The sequence below is a fragment of the Crocodylus porosus genome, unplaced genomic scaffold, assembly GCF_001723895.1.
Source record: "Crocodylus porosus isolate Cpor-Errol unplaced genomic scaffold, CroPor_comp1, whole genome shotgun sequence".
NCBI classification, from domain to species: domain Eukaryota; kingdom Metazoa; phylum Chordata; order Crocodylia; family Crocodylidae; genus Crocodylus; species Crocodylus porosus.
Window position 1 is genome coordinate 184,064,078 of NW_017728906.1, and position 22,287 is coordinate 184,086,364.

Sequence of the window (22,287 nt, forward strand, 5' to 3'; positions counted from 1 at the left end):
ATTTTTTTAGACATAATGCTATTGCACACTTAATAGACTACAGTATAGTGTAAACATAACTTTTATATGCACTGAGAAACCAAAAAATTCTTGTGACTCGCTTTATTGCGGTGGTCTGGAACCGAACCCACAATATCTCCGAGGTATGCCTGTACTCACAATGTGATTGTGCTGCTTGTTATACCAGAGCTAGTTAGGTAACCCTATGCTGCACTCTAGTATGATACAGTGCTCTTCAGTAATATCTGTAGAACCGAGGTACATGCTATAGTAAAAACGGGCAGAAACTAAAGGTACTTGTTATCAGGTTTTAAACCAAGTGTGTCTTAATTTATCCATGGTAGAGAGTTGCTCAGAAAGCAAGAATGCAGCTATGACTGTGTTGATGAGCAGCTGGTTTTGCAACAAGAGTTACTGTAACTCCTACTACATTTAGTGCCTAATCATCATGACAAAATACTCTCATCCTGAAAAAAAATGCTTTTGAAATTCCTTTTTTAGGGTCAAGTGACTTACTAGAGAAGTTATATCATTTTACCTTTTTTGCTTATTAGAGGAGGAATTTCAGTCTTAAAACATTATCTGTCTCAATAGCTATATTCTTCATCAGGCAAAAAATCACTCCTAATTAAGCTCGCTAAGACTGGGCCCTTTGTTCTCAAACTCACTCAAGAGCAATGACATCAAAGATGTTGATATGTCAACTGTAAAGAAGTTGTCCTTCTTTATTAAGACTGAGATCATTGGCTGGAGTCTATTGAGCTCTGGAGCTGCTATGCCACTTATGCCATAAATTCTCAGCATGCTTCATCTCTCAGTCTCTGACAACCCTGCTTTCTGCAGACACACACAGTCATTTTGTGTCCAGCTCTGCACAGACAGTCAGAAGAGGCACAAAGAGTGAAATCTTCACCACACTGAAGGCATTTTTTTGCCAGGGATTTCAATGGAACCAAGAGTTCGCCTATACTTTCCTTGACTCTCATGCAATGACCTGACTAGTTGCAGGAGAAAATAAAAGGAAAATTTGTATCTCCTTATTCTCTTGCATGGCTAACTACATAATAGTTCCCATCCAAAATGGAAGAGTAACAACCACTCTGAACAGGAGGAGAGGCTGAACAAGGTGAGAAATGCGTATTGTCTTAGCTCTCTGTCCCCAGTGACCCATCTGGCAAAGCTCAGTGAGCCCAAAGGGAGCAGTTCTTTGCACCAAGAAAAGGCCTGATAAAGTTTAATTCCTTGGGCAAGAAGAAAGCAAAAGTCCAATTTTCACTCGCTGTGGATCCTGATTGCAATGTTTGTTCATCCTCTTTTTCTTTTCTTTTTTTTTTTCCTTTCTTTTTTTGCCATTTTTGTTCTCATTAATCTAAACCAGGGGTGTTAGACTCATCCGACCACACGAGCTGGATGTGAGTCACCAAGCCAGTCTGTGGGCCAGACTGGGACCACTTCTCTGTGAAGCACCCGCTGCCCTGGGGCCAGCGTGCACAACACAGACAGTGCACCGACCCCAGGGTTTGCTGTGCATGTGGCATAGGGAATCCGTACGGGACGCACAATGCCTACGGCACGCAGGCTGGACCCGGTGCTACAGCCAGCACAAGGGTTTGGTCCAGGCAGGCCTCCGTGTGCAGCCCATGCCCCAGACCATCTGTGCTGTGTGTAGCACCAGTTCCAGCCCATGTGCCAGAAGCAGTGCTCACCCTGTGCTGGTGCCCCATGCACAGCAAGCCCTGGGGTCAGCATGTGCTGCAGGCAGCAGGCACACAGAGCTGGACAAGCTGCACACACACGCTGCAGAGGGGGCCAGCACAGGGCACCTTGCCAGAACAGCTCTGCATGTGGGTTCCAGCACAGCCTGATGCAGACTGGACTGGTCATGGGCTGCAGGCAGCGTGCGCCCCGGAGAAACTCCCTTTCTTGCGTGCAGGACTCATAGCAATAGGTCCAGGCCTTCACACCACATGCAGTGGCGGAGGCTGATGTGTGGGGAGTTAGTCCAGTGACCCACAGGCTGGATAATACAGCTCCACAGACCTGATCTGGCCCACATGCTGTATGTTTGACATCTCTGATCAAAACCAATGGCTGTTCTGACTGATGAAAGCATGGTTGCATTTTGTGCATTTTGTGTATGGAAACACGTGGCATTGGTAAACCAAGATGGGGACATCTGAGCAGTGTTTGATTACACTGCACTTCACTGCTGTCTATTGCTGGCAGCCATTTAGTGTAAACTGAAAAGTTTTTCTTAAAGGTTGCCAATAGAACAATGAAATCCTGCCCACTTGGCCTTCAGCTGGCTATTCAAAATGACTCTTAGCCACTAAGGAAAAACTGATCTGAGAGAGAAAAAACAGTTTACGCAATTTATGGATGGGGAGAACAAGGAAGAGCAGAGAACACTGACTTGAACAAGGAACAATAGGACATAAGGCAACCAAATTTAAAAGCAGAGAAGACTTGAGATCATCTCCCTCCCATTGTAAAATTGCCTTACAAATGGTATTATTTAGGAGGTGATTTCCTTGAAATGCCCTCATGTGAAATAGATCTTATGTGTACACCCGTTACAAAATGGTATTTGAGATTCTGGACCTCAGTATTTGTATCACATATTGAACCTGCCAGAACCAGACAAACAGTAAGAGGGAGCTGCTAAAGAAAGGAGAACTGTTAAAACAAACTTTTAATGATTTTAAGACAGGCAAAGTATGACTCAGATCCACAGTGGGATGCAGTCTGCTTGCAAGTTTTCCTTTCCATGCATATATTTGGCATAATATGACCTTCACAAAGAACAATGCAAGTCTTAAATGCCGTTCCACTCTGCCATCTTGCATCTCCATGTTTATTATCTCTGACTCATTTCACACAAAATGTACCCAGTATTGGCCCAATGCAACAGCCACTGCCAGCAGTGGGAGCTTTCTGCTTGTGTGCAACAGGCACTAAACCAAGCTTATACAAGTATGGGGCTGCATACAGACTGGCCTCTGAATCCTGTTGAATTCTTTGATTCTCACGCATCCAAACCAGTGTAAAAGTTCCACGGTTTAAATTATGACCTTAGGACCATGGTTTGCAAACTTGCTAGGCTCAAAGGTGGCCTATAGAAATGCCAGCTTTTTGTTTTCACTCATTTTTTGACTACAGAAAAACAATACCATAGAGGAATTCTTCTGTTGAAAAGAACTCAGAAATACCACAACAGGGCATGTTTTTAACACAGTGGCTTCCTCTTTGAAATTGTTGAGTTTATTTTGCGAATCATGTTTGCACATCTAGCATTGCATGGCACTCTGTGGCACCCCTGAAAGGATCTCAAGACACCCCAAAGCGCTGCAACACTCTGGTTGAGAATCTTTGCCTTAGGTCAGGGTTGTCAAACTCGTCCAAGTGAGTGGCATGGGGCTGGTCTGAGGGCTGAATCAGGACCAGGGAACTCTTCCCTCCCTGCAGCATACATGATCCAGCAGCCACTACATGCAGCATGGCTGGCACTCCCACTGGACTGCACCATACATGGCGTCCGTTCCAGCCACTCTGGGATCTGTACTGCACGCAGCACAGGTCCTAGATCAGCTGAAGCAGCCACTGTATTAGGTATGCTTGAGAAGGGGAAGGGAGTCCATGGGCCCAATCCAGCCCATGGGCTGGCCTCTTGTCACGGGTGCACACTGTGTTCCTTGTGGGTGTGATCAGACCCAGGGGCAGCACTGGGGGCAGGATGGCAAGGCTCCATGGCCAGTTCCCTGCTGTAAGGCATGCTCAAAGGTACTTTTAGCTGCTCAGAGGCACAACCATTACATCTGCATGACCCTGCAACAATACAAGTTGGCTAAATCACCAGAAGTTTGACACTGAATGAAACTGGGTTAAAATTAGAGCAGTTTTGCTACAGATGGATCATGCGTAGGTAACAATTGCCTTGTTACCAGGTTTCTTTTAGTAGGGATACAGTCATCATGTCTCTCTATCCCTGTAGTGACCACTGGGCCAACAGAAGGCTTGCAAGGGTGGAAGCGGCTGGATCTTAGTAGACAGTTCTGTTGTTGATACACCTGGGCTAGGGACAGACATTACACATCAGCTGCTTTAAGTGATCATAAAGTTCAGTGCGTATAAACCATTTTCAAAATGGCCAAAACCAGTTTGAGAGAAACCTGGTTGAATGTAGTATCAGACTTACCTGATTGAGCTCAAACCAGTTTTGCAACTTCCTTTCCAGACCCCTTCCTGGTTTAAGTTAAACCAGAGTCCCCCCAGCATCCCAACATAGTCTCTGCTCCAGCAGACCAGGCCTAGCCCTGCCTCTCTCCTCCTCAGCCAGAGCAGGCACAAGCAGGGGAAGGGACTTGTGGCCAGACGCTGGCTCCAGAAAGGAGCAGGGAAGAGGTTCATTCCCCCCGCTCTCCCCCTGGAGCCATCAGCATGACCTGCATTTCTCTGCTGGCTGCTCTAGCAGTGGCCCTGGCAGTAGCCTGGAGTGAACTGGCCAGGGGGCGGGGGTTGAACTCTCTCCTCTGCTCCTGGGGAAATGCAGCGGGGTCTGCCAGCCCCAACTGCTACCACTGCCACCTCGTGCTCCTCTGCCAGATGCTAGAGGGAGGGGGGAAAATCCTGCCCTTTCTCTGCTCCCCACCTCAGGGGAATAACCTCATGGGGCCATACCGGCTGGCATCTGGCTGTGCCCCTGGCTCTGAGGCAGAGTGGGGAGCACCAGGCAGACCCTGGCTCAGGTCCATGGGACAGGGAGTTGGGAGTTCAACTTTCTCCCTGGCCAGTTCACTCCAGGCCTCTGCTGGGGCTGGTCATGCCCCTTCACACCGCCCTCACCCTCCAAGCACAGCTTCCCTGCAGGCAGGGGCTGCTCTAGTGCCCCCCAGCTCCTGGCTTGAGTGGCTGCAGGCATGTGCCTGCATTTCCTTGGTCCAGAGGGAATGTCTGATCATTGCAAACTGGTTCGATCTAGGCAGGTTAAACTAATCTGCAAAGCTTGGGTCAGTTCAAGCTCTGGTTTTTTAATGTCTGCTCCTAGCACAGGAGAATGGAGTCCATGTCATTGGCTGGTACTTAGGTTGGTTGTTCAGTGCCTTCAGGAGTGAAAAGCAGTAAAAATTGACGTGATCACTAGAGTGATAGCTTTGACTGCACACACAACAGCAAGCCTCTTGAGTAAGATAGTACTGTCTTTACAGTCATTTTTTTCAAACGTTAACATAGTAAGTGACATTACACTTGCACAGTACCTACTCTTTTATAGAGCTGGGCATAGATCACATGGTTCATGTTTTGTTGCTGAAGAAGCAGTTTGGTTATAGCAAAAGCTAGGCATGGAGAAAGGATATTTCAAGTCAAGGAAGATCAGTGCCACTGGTGACACAAAATAACCGCTCTCTCTGAAAGTTAATGTGCTTTCTCACTCTTTGTTACCTTCCCTTTTCTCCCCTTCTTCCCTATGGCAGGCTCTCGTTGGCTCCATTTCACTATTTATCCCTTTCGTGGCAAAGCCTGATCCAAAGCTCACTGGGAGGCTTTCCACTGACTTTGGACTAGGCTCTTAAAACATAGTGCAAGGTTAGTGCATGACTGTCCAGCAAAGCTAGCTGTGGAGTGCAGGACTGTGGGGAGGGGGCTCTCATGACCTGCAAAGAGCAGCTGCTCACTTGGGGTAAAATTCACCAACATGCTCCCCTTAAACCTTATGTAAGCCCTATTTTGAAGGCTTAAATAATTCTCAACTCTTTTTAGCCGCAAGGCACCCCTTGTTAGAGTCAAAATACCCCTCACAAAACACCAACTCTTAGTTATTACTCATTCTTTGACTATGGAAAAACAATAAAGTAATTTTTCTGTTGCAAAGAACTCAGGAAGACCACAACAGGTAGAATGTTTTTGACACTATGAGTTCCTATGTGAAATCTCTGTATTTATCTTGTGAATCATGCTTTTACACCTACCAGTGCTAACATTGTGTGCCACCCTGCAGCACCCCTGAAATGATCTCAAGGTACCCGTGGGTGCTAACACACCCTGGTTGAAAATCACTTAGTTAAACAGAGCCGTAAACTATTCCACCACATGCAAGTGAATCCAACTCATGCCCCTTAGGACTAGAAAAAAGGTGTTGCTCATGCCCACCTTTGTAATCTTTACCAGTTCTTAGTATCTCAAAGGTTGCAATTCAGATTTGGAATTTATAAAGCCCCCCCATAAAACAAGCTCATAATATTTGAATTATTACCTCCTGTCCTCTGCTCCAGTCATGGTGTTACAAGAGCCAAGGTAGGGTCTGGTTTCCATCAGGGACAATCCAGGAGAAGAAATTTCTCCTCTGATGGACCTCAGTAATAAACACTCTCCTGGGAGGAAGTCTGAAAAGTCTCTGTGTTCCAATACCTGCAAAGTATAATACAACTCCTGCTTATTTCATCAGGCCTCTTGTTTCCTAGTTCAAGCACTCTCCTTTTTTAATTTTGTTGGTGGGTTCTGTGTTTCCATTTTGATACATTTTGCTGGTAGATTTACGCTGCAACACTTATCAAGAGACACTTTATAGGAGTCTGACGTTATTTCTTAGTGAATGTCTGTGGTGATTTCAGTACTACATGGAGCATAATGGAAGACAAAGTCTCTGCCCGAAGAGCAGAACATTCCAGTTGTGCATGGTACAAAATACCATAATTTTCTCTGTACCCTTGGCATAAAAGTATTTTGTATTACTGTAGTAACATCTAGGGGCTGATAACAAAACTGCAATCTCCTTGTGCCAGACACTGTTCAGCAGAGAACAGGAGACACAGTCCCTGCCCCAAAGAGTTTACAGCTTAACAACAGAGAGAAGGTAGGATGAGAAACAGGGACAGAGATGAGTGAAGAAAATCACCTTGGGTCATATAGCAAGTCAGTGACCAAGATGGGAACAGAAGCTAGGTTTTCTAGTTCCCAGGGTAGGGCTGTAACCACTAGATCACACTGCTTCTTCACCAGCAGACTTGTGCAGACTTTGTGGGATATTTCCTTGCTCTCTTTTATGCATATGCTAATATGTTAATTTGAAAACGAGAATGAAAGGGGATTGGCTAGTGAGGCGCCCTCATAGAAGAACAATGCAGAAGGAGCAAAAGAGGCCTGTCCAGGTTGTTTGTTGAAAGCCGAGCTGTCTGACAGCATAAACTGCCCTGTATCAGACGGCTATAATAAAGTAATGTCTGTGGGTGCTATTAGCATTGTAGGTTTCCTGTATTGCATGGTTTAGGCATTGTAAGGAACATTCATAGTGCTATAAGAATCACTCTTTGACTTTATCTTGTTTAAGGAAGTAGCTTCTCAGAAGCATGCTGCCCAAGGCAGTATCAACCCATTGTGGGCTGAGCTATTCTAACCCAAAAGTTGGCCTTATTCAGAATGAATATAATGAACAAAGAAAATAGTTCAGTGCAGACATACTCACAGGCACCCTTAGACCTTCCTGTTTGCTCCTTGTTCTCAAATCCTAGCTTGTCCTTGAAATGACGGAGAGCTGTGTATTGGTATTGTCATGCTCTTCATCTCAGCAGATGTCCTATTTCTCAGCAAGGTAAATTGGCACTGATGGAACTGTGTGCTGCAGTGGTGAGTACGATTCCAGTACTCCAGCTAGATTACTTAAAGTTAACTCAGGTATCATTACATGCTGCAATGTGGACATATACTTTTTTGTTGCAGAATCCCCACATCCAGAAGTGCCAAAAAGTAAATATAGAGATGGGCTAAGACACCTGGTAAAAGCACACAGATTTATTATTTCTTGATACCACATCACAAAGTGATGCTTAAAGAGCCCTCAAATGCCCTATGAAGAACATGAATGTATTTGGTAGCTGTGTTGGTCTGAGACAAAAAGAAAATGCAAAACTCTAGAACTCTTGGTTCACAGATGATACCTTTTATTAGGCCAACTAAGAAATGTTGTAGTTGGTCTGATAAAAGGTATCATCTCCGAACTAAGAGTTCTAGAGTTTTGCATTTCTTCCATGGCATACTATTTTCTCATTTTAATGAAACTGCTTTTGGCCTTGACAGATTAAAAGTATACAGATCCGTCTAACCCTCAGGCTGCTAGCTAAGGCATTTTTCTACCACACTCGTTAGATAGGTGAAACAGAAGAATGACAGTGGCCTAAGTTTTAAATCAACCCTTCAAATTAAGCACCAATATAGATCTTACATACTAGACAGCAATAATTATAAATGAACAAGAAGGGCTTTTGTGTGAGGGGAGTGAATACTATGTGGTTTTGTGTTATATTTACAACTCATACACACTTTGAGCTATTTAAAACTAACCATCCAATGCATTCTAATACAGTGGATTTCAACCTGTGGTCCATGGACCCCTAGATGACTCTGATGAATCAAAAGTATGTGAATACCCACACTTACAATACAAAGGGGTCTGCACCTCTATTTGAAATTTCAAAAGGAGTCCATTCCTCCATTTGAAATGTTTTAGGGGTCCACAAATGAAAAAAGGTTGAAAACCACTGTTGTAATAAATGGATACTTGTCCGTATACATGGAAATGTGCACTGCACTGCATACTTGGATGTAGGGCAAGTTGCAAAGTGCCCACAGTTGACAAACAATTTTTCTGTGCTCAGGGACATCTAATCCTGGTCCTGCCACTTTGATTTCCTGTAGGTATAATTCATTAACATAGAAGGATGAAAGTCCAACACAACCACAAATTCTAAATCATCCACCCAGTGATTTAATCAGCCTGCAGAGACAGGACCAGACTCTGAGACATTATTCATACAGTAAAAATGCCGCTTTTCAGCATTCAGTATTGTTTTCAAACAAAGTTCAGAGTTCAGGTTGTTAGTTTAGCAAGCTGATCTCAGGAGGCTCCAGTTTAAAGATGCTCATGTTCTTGCTGTGTATTCTCAGCAGGACTACTTTCATCTCAGTGTGTCACCCATGGTTGTGTCATCTATATTGGGCCCATTTGCATTAAAGTGATCAGTCACCGGTGATGTGGACTTTATTTTGTTGCTCTTGTTTTATTTTTTAAATTATTTTCCTTTCTTCATTAAACCTTTTTCTTCAGTGGATCTTTTTTCCTCCAAACTAGGAATCCTCTGAACACCAAGTACTGGGGGTGGAAGTTGGAGAAGAGGATTTATTTATTCATATATTTCTATATTTTGGCTTCAGAGAGATTTTAAAGTCATTTCATTGTTCTGTTTTTACCAAAAAGTGACCCCAAAATAGTTTAAATTATCAGATAAATATTGAGGAGGTCAAGATCCAAAGAGGGGGAAAATTGAAAGAATAACAAAAGACAGAAGAAATATTAATGACAAAAAATAAAGCAACCTGAAGTTTAGTTTGCACAGTAAAGTGATTTGTAAAAAAGGAGAAGTAAATTATTGTTGTTTTTTAAGTTGTGGACCTCCTCCCTCCTTTTTGGGTTAATTTCTGTCTCTTTTATGTTATTTTATACCACCCTCACATCAATCCTTATGCCAAAAGCAAGCCATTTTTCTACATATAGAATAACTGTTTTGAAATAAAATGTGTATGTGTGTGTGTGTGTGTGTGTGTGTGTGTGTATATTCTATTTCAATATCATTATTTACTTCAAAACTGTAAATAGGAAATATAAGCATCACTGTATGTATATACATGTGAGAGCACTGTCTATTATTAATGTTGGCTGAAACTTCCTGTTATAAGACAGGAACTGTTTTCAGCTGCTTATAACTTTGCAAAACTCTAAGTGTTTGGGTTGAAATTTTCCATGCTGGGCGTGTGCCTCAGGGTGAATATTTTTGGAAAATATGTTAAACATATGGAAGAGAGGTAAAGAGGGGTGCACACATGTATGTATGTATATGTTTCCACAAACACAAATAGATATGCACACTAAGCTTTAGTTTACTGTGTTGGATATGTTGAAGGTTACTTCGTTCATGCTAAACACGTATTCATGTCAGAATAAATCAGAGCACGTGGATATTTAAAAACATGGTATGGTAGAATTATAAGTGGGTCCTTTGCCCACTTACACTAGCTGAGCGTCTGGACCATTATCACTTTCATTTAAGCAATGGAGAATCTGGCCCATTAGGTAAAAGCTAACTGAAGTGAAATACCCTTCCAGTTGAGTTTTGCCCTTGTCTTTCCGGAACCAGGATTCCATCTCTGATGGAGACATTTTATGGCAACCTTCTGGGTTTAACCTTTAACACATGCATGCCATTTCCATTACAAATAAAGAAAACAGAAACCTTAAAGATATTGTTTATGCCATAAGATCACATTTTAAAAAGTTTATCAGGGCACATGTGGTAAAGTACTAATAAGACACCTTTGAAATCTCTGGCAAAATGCATAGCATGATCAAATTCCAGTTAGGTCATTTCCAGAGAATGTGCAGTAAGCAGATGTACAGCAGAGGGTTTATTTTTTTGCAGAAGGTACTTGCATTCAGAATTTGCTGTGCTCAGAATAAGAGACAACATGTTCATCTGTGTGTTCAGCTTTCAGAAAAGACTGCTCTGTCTGTTCAGACATGGGCACTGTATAGCACAGACAGGAAATATGCCAGACTGACTCTGCAGGAGGCGGCTTAGAACACGTGCAGAAAGGAACAAGAAACTGCTTAATGATTAATCACTGTCAACCTTTGTTCCCCTTAAAGACTTGATTGTTGGACAAGGCTTGTAATGAGGCACTGTTTCTGTGTGTCTGTTGCTATGAGATTGTGAGAGTGCTGAATCTGGTCTTCAACCATCTAAGATGTACCTCTCTCTAAGTTTAATGAACTAGAGTGAAAATACTGTTATAACAGCGCCTGCTAGTGGCTATAGTCCTTCCGCATTTCAGATATATACCTGCTTGCCTAGGTTTATGGCAAGATTATGAGGGAAAAATCATTGAAGGCTAAAATGTGGCATACAGGGTTTCTAAGTAAGTTGTCTGTAAACTTCAGCCAACAAAGTGTTTAACTTTTACATCATATACTACACAAAATGAGCATCAGTTGAATTCTTTTTTCTTGTCTGTAATTTGAAAGTGATTAAGACAAAGCTTTGCTTATTGGACATGCTTCGACAACTGAACTAGATATTACTTCTAAAATAATTGGGGGGTTTTTATAGGCTATTTTATGTATCCATAAGGATAAAGAATGATTCTGAAGATTCAACAAGATGAAATGATTGAGGAATCAAGTAATAACATCTATTCAAAAACTTTTGTCAGTTTTCCTCTCCCTGTCCTCAGAGGAATCCCAAAAAAAAGGCTTGATCTTCAGTTGGTCTGAAGAAGATAAATACATAGAGAAAAAGAGAGGTTCGGTCTTTAGGGTGCTTACCTGCGGCTCTGTACATACAAGTTCAAGTCCCTTTTCTGTCACAGACTTTGTGGGGAAGACAAATAGGGCCAGGTTTCTTTCAGAGGGAGAGGAGTACTTCAGAAAATCTTGTTAGGTACTCTCTGTCTTCAGGCAACTCAAGATGCATCTCTCTTCTTAAAGCTGTTTTACTTTGCATGAATAATACATACATATTGCAGCAGAGATTTGCACTGAGGTCTACCACTTTTATGGGAGTGTCCTAACATCAGGTTAGGCTCATATTCCATCTGCGTTCATCTGGAGACTATCTTTTCAAATTTTGCACTCATTGGATCGATTCATCTAGATTTGTGCTTTGAGCCACATTTCTTGGTTGTGGTTGGTCAGACACTGTGACTACACAGCATTTGTTTTCTTTTCTCTTACTGGATGAGAGCACAAGCATTTCTGGCAGTCAGTTCTAGTTTCCATGAACCCTTGCGCACAGGTCTTTGAAACACCATTTCCACTAACATTTTTAACCAGATCAGCAGTTCAGATGTTCACTGAAGGCAAACACAGAAGTGGGGCCCATGTGGCTGACAACTTCCTGAAGGCATTTAAAAAAATTATTGCAGGACTTATTTGCATTGTTCAGCTACCTTTCCTTCAGGAAGGCTGACATCAGTAGTTGGTCTTGTAGTCTAGCAGTTTTCACTTCTTCCCAATGCTGGGACAAATTTTGACCCTAATCCTGGGTTTATCCAGTACACAGCTGCATGGTTGTAGTTTTAGAAAAGCCTAACAGACTACTCACATGCAGGAAATGGCCTTGTAAGAGCATCTTCATGTAGATTTTAATCCACTATATTTTTTGGCCATGTCTACACTACAGAGTTTGACTATCATAGCTATATTGTCTAGGAGTTTGAAAAAAAAATCATAATCTCAACCTCACATAGATGAATTGGCAAGGCCCCCATGGTATGGCCTCTATATGTGACTATACAGCAGCTGTGACCTTACCTCTGACACAAGGTCAGGCTAGATCAACACTTGAAAGCAAGACCTCCAGGGAAAGTCATGGGGGTTGTAGAACGCAGAGTTAGTACTTCCCCAGACTCTCGTTGTGCTACTAGTAAACGAAAGGCTCAGAATGGTACTTGGAGGTGCTTTGCTGTTAAACGAACCTTATCTGAATGAGAGGGAGGCCAATGTTTAGGTTCCTGAAGATACATGAACAAGGGCAACTATCTTGAGCTGGGCCTGTAGGGTCCAGCCCAAGAGACTTTACAGAAACCTAAAGTATTTTTCAAACAAGTTTGACCACATATTAGATAGAAATCTATGTTGTAGAACTTAATCACCATACCCTGCCCCGCTGCCATGAATAGCCTGCTATGCAAATTATCATAGCATCATAGAAAATAAGGTTAAACTGAAACAAGCTGCTTCTGTGAACAAACTATACAGATTTAGTTACCAGACAAACACAGTTACGTAGCTTCTCCCCTGGAAAGCACAGTTACGTAGCTTCTCCCCTGGAAAGTTAGTGGTTGTCATCCACCAGACATCAGCATTTACACAGATTTTTGTGAATAAGTCTTGATTTTTTACTTTAATTCTTTGTTTTTCTAAGCCAGAACTCATGTGAGAGAAGAGTGAATGTTAGAGCTGACACTTCAGGCCTGGCACCAAAAACATAAAGCACTTGAGAAAGGCAGAAAAGAAAGTCTGTGTCTTTTGACAGAAAATCTTGAAGAACCAGAAACCTATCCTTTCACAAAGATAGTAACTCCCCTGTGGAAGAATGTGTCTGAGGGAGCAATGGTTTAGCAGAAATCAAGTTTTCTCTCACAAAAAATATTCATCAACTTCACTGTGTTTCAGGGACAAAGAGGTTAAAAGTCTGTGCCTATTTTCTAATATTCATAAACAGTCTCTGAATCATGTGTCCAGAAGTGAAACTTCCCAAAATTCTTTTAGGGGGTTTGAATAGGCAGAGATACAGAGAGAGAATGAGGGCGTAGCCTGTCACTCTTCCTCGTTTTAGGGAGCGAGGGCTGTGTATACATGTATTAAGTCGACTTAAAATAAGGTGACTTAACTAAGTCGACTTAAGTCACGTCAGAGCATACACACATACAGCTCCTTGACATGGTGGCAGCCATCTTGTGAGCTAAGGTGACCTAACTAATGTGACTCAAGATAATATGCCTTGGAGGTGTATTTTCTTGTACCACATTTAAGTTGACTCTGCTCCACATGTGTGCATGCTCTGACAGTTAACTCGACTTTAAAAAGTTACATCGGCTTAACTGTCAGAAAGTTAGTACATGTGTATGCGCCCTAGGTTTCTATCCAGCAGTCTGTTCCATAGCTACCATTGCTGTAATACCTGAGTATTGGTTGGAAAGATTCTCTCCTCTTTCTTTCTAAGTTTCCTCATAAAAAATAAGGGGTTCCATTTCCATGAGGTCTTTCATCTCATTTTACAAGCCTAGGACAGAATCACTTAGAGGGGTGTGGAAGCAATATGCGGAGCTGCTGGAGAGCAGAAAATCTCTGGTGGTGCACTCAAAGAATTGTCCAGCCAGAAGAAGTGTTTGATTCTGAGGAAAGCAGGGCAAGCCTCCCTGTCCTTAATGTGAAATGGTGGCTTAAGTCACTATGAAGCCTCTAGGGGAGAATTAGAGAGCAACAACAATAATACTTCATATCTACAATATTTACATATTGGCAACTCCCTCTCAAGTCAATAGCAGTTGCAGGTGCTCAAGATCTCTGAAAATCAGGATGCTTATTTAGGTACCTAACTTTACATATGCATATTTAAAATTTGCCCGAGTGACAAAGAGGCCAGTGGCAGCCTTTTATCTTAGTGAACTTATACCAGCTTCCCCCACTTAGACCATTATCTGACGATGGTACTAGCCTGCCTTGCTCTACAAGTTGTACTGTGCCCATTGGCCAACTCTGTCTTACGTACCAAGTTGATCATATCAGCCTCCTGATGGCCCAGTATGGCCGAAGTTAAATAAAGCTTTGACTGAAAGATGTTTCAGAGAGGGTAAATAACCTGTAATTCAGACTTGGTTAGTAACTAATGAGTTTATAAAGCCCCAACAGTGACATATAATATTTAACCATGAAGTACACCATGGAACTAGAAGAAGCTTTTGGTATCTCTGCTGGATCCAAAACTAAGTAGTGACAAGCAGCTGCCACTCCAGCTTTTAATCTTCATAATACAGTCAGTAACTTGTGCCTCAACCATAGCTCAAACAAACACAAAATCCAGATCAGAGATCTGTATCCAGCCCTGCGATTGGATAAACTGTTACAATGCATTCTAACATAGGCACTGATTCTTATTTACATTAAAACAGCTTTACATCACTGTGATCATGTCTACACGAGATGTTTACAGCAGAGTCAAGGGATTAATTGGACCTGTAGGTGTGCCCTGTAGCAGGGTAAAGTGTTCTTAAAGGGGCGATAAGAATTTTATGACTCCTTTAAATCTCTTTTGTGTGCTACAGCAGCATAAGGTCCTTATGTAAATGAAAACAAACCCTTAATGCATTGTTATAAGTAAACAGTGTTGTTTCTTATTGATCCGCATCATAATTCCTAGATATATTTAAAGCTGCCAGTACTGGGTGAACTGGCTAGCCTGAGACTCATACAAGGTAGAGGAATGTCCTGTCCCATCTGCTGAAAACATTTCAACTCCAGTATGATGTTAAGCACAGCCCTGTGGTAGAGGGCACGGTGTCCCAGGAGGCACTCCCTCAGAGGCTTTGTGCCTGAGGTAAAAATGCCTCTGGTAGCCCGAAGTAAGGGAAGTCTTAGGACTAGCTCTGTAGTACTCATTCAGGATCACAGGATTATGGCAAAGTAGGGCTGAAGAAACTTCATGAGGTCATCTAGTGACCAGCTGCTGCTTAGGGCAGGCTCAACCTTGACCAAACCATCTCAGACAAGTGTCTGTCCAACCTATTCTTGAAGATTTGCAGGGGCAAAAATTCCACACCTCCTCTAAATAGCCTCTTCAGTGGAAGTTGTGGAATAGCCATCCCTGGAAATAAACCATCCTCATGGTCAGAAAGCTTTTCCTAATCGCCAGCATAAATGTCTTCCTGCAGTTTGAAGCCATCGCTCCTAATGCTTTCCCCTCCAGCCACAGAGAATAGTCTATCTCCATCCTCTGTTATCAACCTTCAGAGATTTGAAGACTGTTATCAGATACCTCCTCAGTCTTCTCTTCTCCAAACTAAATAATCCTAGCTTGTTTAGCCTCTCATTTACCCTCAATATAATCCTTTGCTATGGAGAATAGATTTGTCTGTAGCAAGTAATTTATTTAGGGCTTGATTGGAAGTTGGACCTTGCATCTTGCATCTGAGTTGAGGCAGATAACTCATACCATCCCTGTATGGGTGACACATACTGTCTGGTGTGACTAAGATTTGAATTTGGCCCAGTATATTTTGGTATCTAGTTATAAAGAAAAAAATTCCAGTAAAACATTGTGGACATTATTTGTTTAACAATAAATAATGCATGCAGGGCCAAGTTCTCTTCTCAAGGACATCAGTATAAATCCAAAGGAAAAGCAGGCAGAATTTGTGTCACCATATATTTAGGTTAAAAATCATATTAGGGTTAAAAATCAGTTCTGGGCACCGCACTTCAAGAAGGATATGGAAAAACTTGAGAAGGTCCAGAAAAGAGCCATCCGTATGATCAGAGACTTGCAAGACAAGCCATGCGAGGAAAGGCTGAGGGAACTGGGCCTCTTTAGCCTAAAAAAGGTTGAGAGGGGACTTGATAGCAGCTTACTGCTATATCAGAGGAGTGCATCAGGAGCTCGGTGAACAAGGGTTCACAAGGGTACCCACCTCTGGGGAAGACCAGGACCAATGGATACAAAATCCTGGAAGGCCTCTTCAGTCTTGATACCAGGAAAAACTCCTTCACATTCAGTGTGTCCAGAATGTGGAGTAAACTCCCTCCAGAGGTGGTGCAGTCACGTACCCTGGAGGTTTTCAAGAGGAGACTGGAGACAGTCACCTCTCGGGGGTCACCTAACCCCAGTTGTCTTCCTGCCTAGATCAGGGGGCACTGGACCCGATGATCTGCAAGGTCCCTTCCAGACCCAAACAATCTATGAATCTATGAATATTTTGATTAATACCGTCTGATTTAACTTTAACCTATTTTACATGGGTGTCATTCAGTTGGCTCCTGATGTGGAATGATGTACGTGAGAGGAGAATTGGGTCCAACAGAACCAGTTCTGTAAGGGTTGCTGGTACTCACCCCCTTCACGAATTGTGGTTTATTAGGAAAGTGTTCTTCCTTCTCTCACCATCGTAACCCTACAAGCAATAACACCTAATAAATTCATTTCAGGACAGCAAAGAGGACACCAAATGCTGAAAATTAAAGTGGTAAAATCGCATGATTTACATAGTTCTTTCAGTGCCTTTTTGCCAAACAGCTAGTGGTTTGTTGTGCCAACTGCTGTTATAAACAGGCTTTTTTCTTTAATTATTTAATAGGCACCGTGGTTGTGTCTAGACAAGCGTGCATGTGCATTTCCCTGGGAACATAGTTGTGCCACTACTACTTGCCCCTGAGGAATGCCTCTGTGCTCATGACAAATTGTCCTGGGTGAGGTAGGGAAGGCTGGGGGCAGCACCTGGGCTGGCCCCAGGAGCCTTACCTGGGGACCTCCAGCAGCAGCGATGTGAGCACATGGAGCTTGGCCAGCAGCCAGAGTCTGGCTCTGGCCAGCCAGGCTCCAGTTTTGGGTGGCCTACGCTGCCACCATTGTATGATGCCCCTTTTTATTTTTTTGGCACGGGTTTTTTTGACACTGGGACATTGTCTTCAAATTAGCAGTGTGGCAAACTACTACTTGTGTAGTGCATGTAGTTTGCGGTGCAGCAGGCATGTCTGTGGCACTGCAAACCAGACATGCATTCTCGTGGGGACGTGCCCCATGAATGGAAACTGTCTAGCTTATCTGAAAATAAAAACCACAATGAAATGGGCAGCTGTAGGAGAAAAGGTTTAGTTGTTGTTGTTCTAGTTATATTCTTTTTTACCCTGGACCTGAAAAGCATGAGTTCAGGGAGTGTGCATTATCTGTGCAAAGACAAAACAGATGAATTCTATTAAAGGATGTAGCATGTGGGCTGGCTTTAAGCAAGAGTGCCATTTGAATGTAGACTCAACGCCAATTTATTGTAACATATTTTTCCTTTCAAAATATTTGAAGAAGGACAAAAGTTTGCACAACATCTTGGCAGGCTGGGCTGTGGAAAGGAGGTATTTTGTATCTCACAGCTAACATAAGGGCTGAAAAATGTGGCAGTGGCTGAGCCATTCTTGATTCTTTCTTGAAATGAAAGATATAATTGTGTAAATGCCCATTAAACTTTCAGGGGTGGAACTGTAGCACTGCCCTGGGGGCTGCAGGTGGCTCCAAATGAAGGACGCATTTTTTATTTCATACTTAGACTGTCTCATGCTTTATCTATTTGGCTTACATGCGGCTTAACTGTACTTATATGGCTCCCTTCTAAAAGCTACAGAATTATTTTAAAACAATTGCTTTATTTCTGCCATTTCAGGCTGTAGAAGAAATAGCAGGATTTATTTTTTTTTATTTTTTTTTGTGGGGGAGAGAGTTTAATCTGTGTCAGGAATGTACATTTAGTTTCCAAGGCAAAGAGGTCCAGTGGATGACTTGCAAGTGAGCTCTGTAGTCCAGGTTTGCCGTCTGTCTCTAGCACTCACAAGCTTCTCCTGTAGGTCAAGTTTAATTATTTCTGAAGAATGTAGCTATCTTGAAAGGTCATGGTTTTGGAAGGAGAAGTGGTCCTTTGAATCTCTAAGATCAGTGCAGTAGACAAAACCCTGAAACTGGATTCTATTTGTGGGGAGCCAGCGCAAAAGTGGGTGATGTGTTCATGGAGGGTTTTGCTGTGAAACAGATGGGCTGTTGAATATTGTATTATTTGGAGCTTCTCCAGGTTGTATGTCTTTGTTCCTATAATGAGGTGTGACAGTGGAGGCTAGAGGTCAGGAAAGTGTTGTTCCCGTAACTTTGGCAAATTCCCCAGTAGCTCTTGTCTGATTTATATTATGCATCTGTTGAGTACATGACTCTGGCGTGTTCCATTATAGAATAAAGACCGCTGTGTGCTAACGTGGGGACTCATTTATCATATTCTTTAGTCTGGCGAACAAGCAGAGGGCAACATGTTGCTCAGCGTGTTGTCTAATGTTTATAATAAGAAAATAAACTAGACGCCCCCAGTAAATGAGCTTCTACTTTTTCAGAGATTTCTTTGAAGTCTCCCAAGCTGTCACTGTGACATCCCTTTCTTGAGAAACCAGTGTGAGAGGAGAAGAAAGACCTGGAGTTTGTTCCTTGTTGGGTAGAGACCAAGCAGTATCCCCGCCTCCCATCACAATATAGTTTCAAAGCTGTCCATTTCTATTGCCAGGGAAGAGCCATCCTTCCCTTCTCCCACCATATTTGCCTCTTATTCCACCTTGAAGGCTGCTCTTTTAGTGCAGCTCTTTTATGTCCACTACACTCTCTGAAGAGTTTGTCATAGAGCTCAGCCTGCAAGTACTTCAAGTCATGTGTAACTTCACTCATGTGAATAGGGTCTCTGAAGTCCTTCTCAGGGAAGTAGTCTGAGAATTGAGGCAGTACGCTTTCCTCAGGCACCTGGAGCCTTGGAGAATAGGCATTAGACAGACACTAGCATGACATAGTGATACCTACAATACATTTGACGTTGGCTTTGCTGAGCAAGGCCCCCTATAAAACCCAAAATGGAAATAAAACCTCTCTAGGATGTTCTGTTAGAACTGATTGATTTCATCTTCAAGAAACTTTGTAAATCCTGGAGTTTACTGAAGACACTCCAGAATTTCTGGATGTGTTTCACAGAGATTGTAGGGAACCACAAAAGAACCAGTGAAAATGCACCTGGCATTCATTACAGGGGGAAGTAATAACTAACCTCTGTTGTATTTTCTAACAAGGTGGCCAATAGCTGTCAGTCCTAGTACTGAATGGGTGCATCTACATATGCATATTACGGCAAAGCAATAAAATCTGGCACCTATCGCACCATAGTTTATTGCTTCCAGAGACCACATTTACACATCAGCCCTGGACCACAGCACATCAAGCCAGATCGGAGCAGCCCCAGCTGGCAGTGGGTCCAGGGGGGCAGCCTGGGCTGGGCTGTCCTGACCCAGCTTAATATGCTGCGGAGGGGCTGGCTGGGGCACAAAGGTGTTTCAGTGCAAAGCTAGCCAGCAGGCAGCCAGCAGGCAGCCCCCACACAGAAGCACCCTCATGCCCCAGCCAGTCCAGTCAGCATCTACACATGTACGCTGCACACAGAAAATCTTTGCAGCAGGATAGTACTTGTATTTACAAGTACTAATCTGTGCAGAGTTTATTAGTTTCCTGCAGCCTAATACTTTTACTGTGGAGCTAATTAGGCAACCAGGTAAATGTCTCATGTAGAAGTGCCCAGTCTCTATATAATACTTGCTGTAAAATTTCTGGTACAGCTCAGTTATTCCTTTAAGTTTCCACAACATGCTGCTAATTTCCCTGAGTAAAAATGATTACTGCTTCTTCTTAGTTCCACTTATTTCATTTTTATTCCTTTTATCATTCACAAGTTGCTATTTCTTTTTCAGGATCAACACTCTGTGGTAGGCCAAGGTGCCGGCCCCAGTCCAAGTTCCAGTGCTTGTTCAAATCCAAACACTGGAAGTGGTTACATGAACTCATCCCAGCAATCAATGTTGAATCAGCAACTGATGGAAAAGAAACAGGTTTTGCAGAGGCAGATGATGGAGCAAAAGCAGCTCCTCCTACAGCAACAGATGTTGGCAGAACCGGTAAATTTTCTTTCTCATTCCTTTCTATATGAAAACAATTTTCATAAAAACAATAAAAAATGGAGATGGGAAAGACCTGTCACGCGATCTCAGCCAACCACTGAACATTTGGGGTTGTTCCTTCAGTTATATTCCTGAGTGCTTTGTTCAGCCCATTTTGAGTGAGTTGAGCATATACGCTTCCATGACTTAATTTGGGAAACAGTCTAACAGATCCCACCATTAGGAGATTGTCCCTGATATTGAGTTTGAGTTCCCTTTTCCTCAATTTCATCTTTTACCTTGAGTTATATCTCCAACTAGGAAAGTACCTATTTAATTTTACAGTTTTACAGGCTTAATTTTGAGCATGCGAGGATTTACGGTGATTCTGATTCTGACGTTTACGGAAGGGATATCCATGCTAGTTCTTCTCTACTCTTGAGCCTACCCTCAAAAATAACCCTGCAAACCAATGCCCACTCCTTGTGCTGCAGACCTAGAAGTGAGGCAGCGAGGATGTTCTGGGGATGCCCACCCCACTGCTGCTCTCAACCGCACCAGAGACAGAAATCTTGAGAGTGGTCCAGGGGTCCCTTTAGACTGGTTTCCCTGTCTGAGATCTGTGTTTGGAACTTAGGACAGAAGCAGATAGGTACGGCTTATTGCGGGGTGAGAGGAAGGAAAGTCAGGAAGAGCAGTGTGGAAAAGCATGTCTGGTCCCTAACGGGGGGGTATAGGTTAGGTTTCTGTTCACTTTCAGACTGGTTTGCCAGAGCAGAGTAGTATAAAGCCATTTAGTGTCAATGAAAATCAGGTCTATTGATTTCAGAACCAGGTGTTTAATGATAACCATGCACTCAAATACTTTGCTGGAGCAGATGCTGTGCAGATCTTCGGGCCATTCAGAAAGCCTCTCCTGCTGCTCCTGTTCACATTCTTTCTGATACTTGCTGCTGTTTATTATCTCTCCCCTTTGCACAGCGGATGGGACAACAGAAATCAGACTCTTCTTCCTGAGAAGTACTCCAGTTAGAGCTGGGGCATATTTTTTTAGCATTTTTTTTTTTTACCACAAGAAAAACACATTTTCAATACCAAAAGACAAAAATGAAATTCCTTTGGGTTTGCCCAAGATTTTTTTCCTCAAAAATTTAAACTAGTCAAAATGGTTCATTTTGACCTTTTCAATACAAAACATTTAACTTTTTATTTAGAAATGTTCTATTTTAAGATACATTCTTATTTGCTTTATTCGAAATGGAACATTTTGTTCAAATTGTACTATTTCTTTGACGTGTTGGTTTTCTAATTTTTTTTAAATTGCTAATGATCTCCCCCAAATGTTATTTTTTAAGTTTTCCAAATTGTAAGCAAACCAAAAAATCAGTTAATTGCACAGTTCTAATTGAAAATAAAAATAAACTGAAGTTAAAGACAAATTAAACAGAGTGAGAACTCTTTTAATCAGCTTGCATTTGTTTCTAAGTTACTATTTTTAACATAATCTCAGGTAAAGTGTATGTTAATTATTGAAAAACTAGACTTTTATGAGAGCTAAATGGTTCCTTTCTTCTTAATGGTTCAGGCTGAGTGGTAATTTAAAATGAGCCTGATAAACCTTAATTAGGCTACCCATTTCCAATGGGAAATAGGGAAATGTCTAAATACTGCAAGAAACAACATTTTCGTGCTGTTTCTGACCAGGCCTGGAAGCAGAATGACCACATTTCTCACAAGGAAACCTCCTTGTGTGAGATTAGAAGAAGAAGGGATCAGGATAGCTCTGATCATCTTCAGATTAATATTCAGGGCCCAATTCTCTCTAATGCTGAAATCATCCCACAATTCTGGCAGTTTTAAGATGTGCTCATAACTGCTTGCCACCTTCCTCACTCAGCTGCCCCCCCTCTAGGGCCCACCTTACCCCAAACCCCTCCAGAAATGGAGAGCGTTTGGACCAATTTCGCCTGTCAGTTCACAGCGAAAGCAAGCTGGAGACTAGCAGAGCTGTTTGGACATGGATGTGT

The 22,287-nt window shown here is 42.5% G+C and overlaps 1 protein-coding gene across 1 annotated transcript in view; it reads left to right on the forward strand.

Moving 5' to 3' along the window:
* Positions 1 to 22,287, forward strand: part of MAML2 (mastermind like transcriptional coactivator 2) — an 89,215-nt gene that overhangs the window by 56,272 nt on the left and 10,656 nt on the right. The window contains exon 2 of the mRNA XM_019530296.1: positions 20,075 to 20,278. Within this exon, the coding sequence (XP_019385841.1) occupies positions 20,075 to 20,278 (204 nt within the window). The remainder of the gene's footprint in view (positions 1 to 20,074; positions 20,279 to 22,287) is intronic.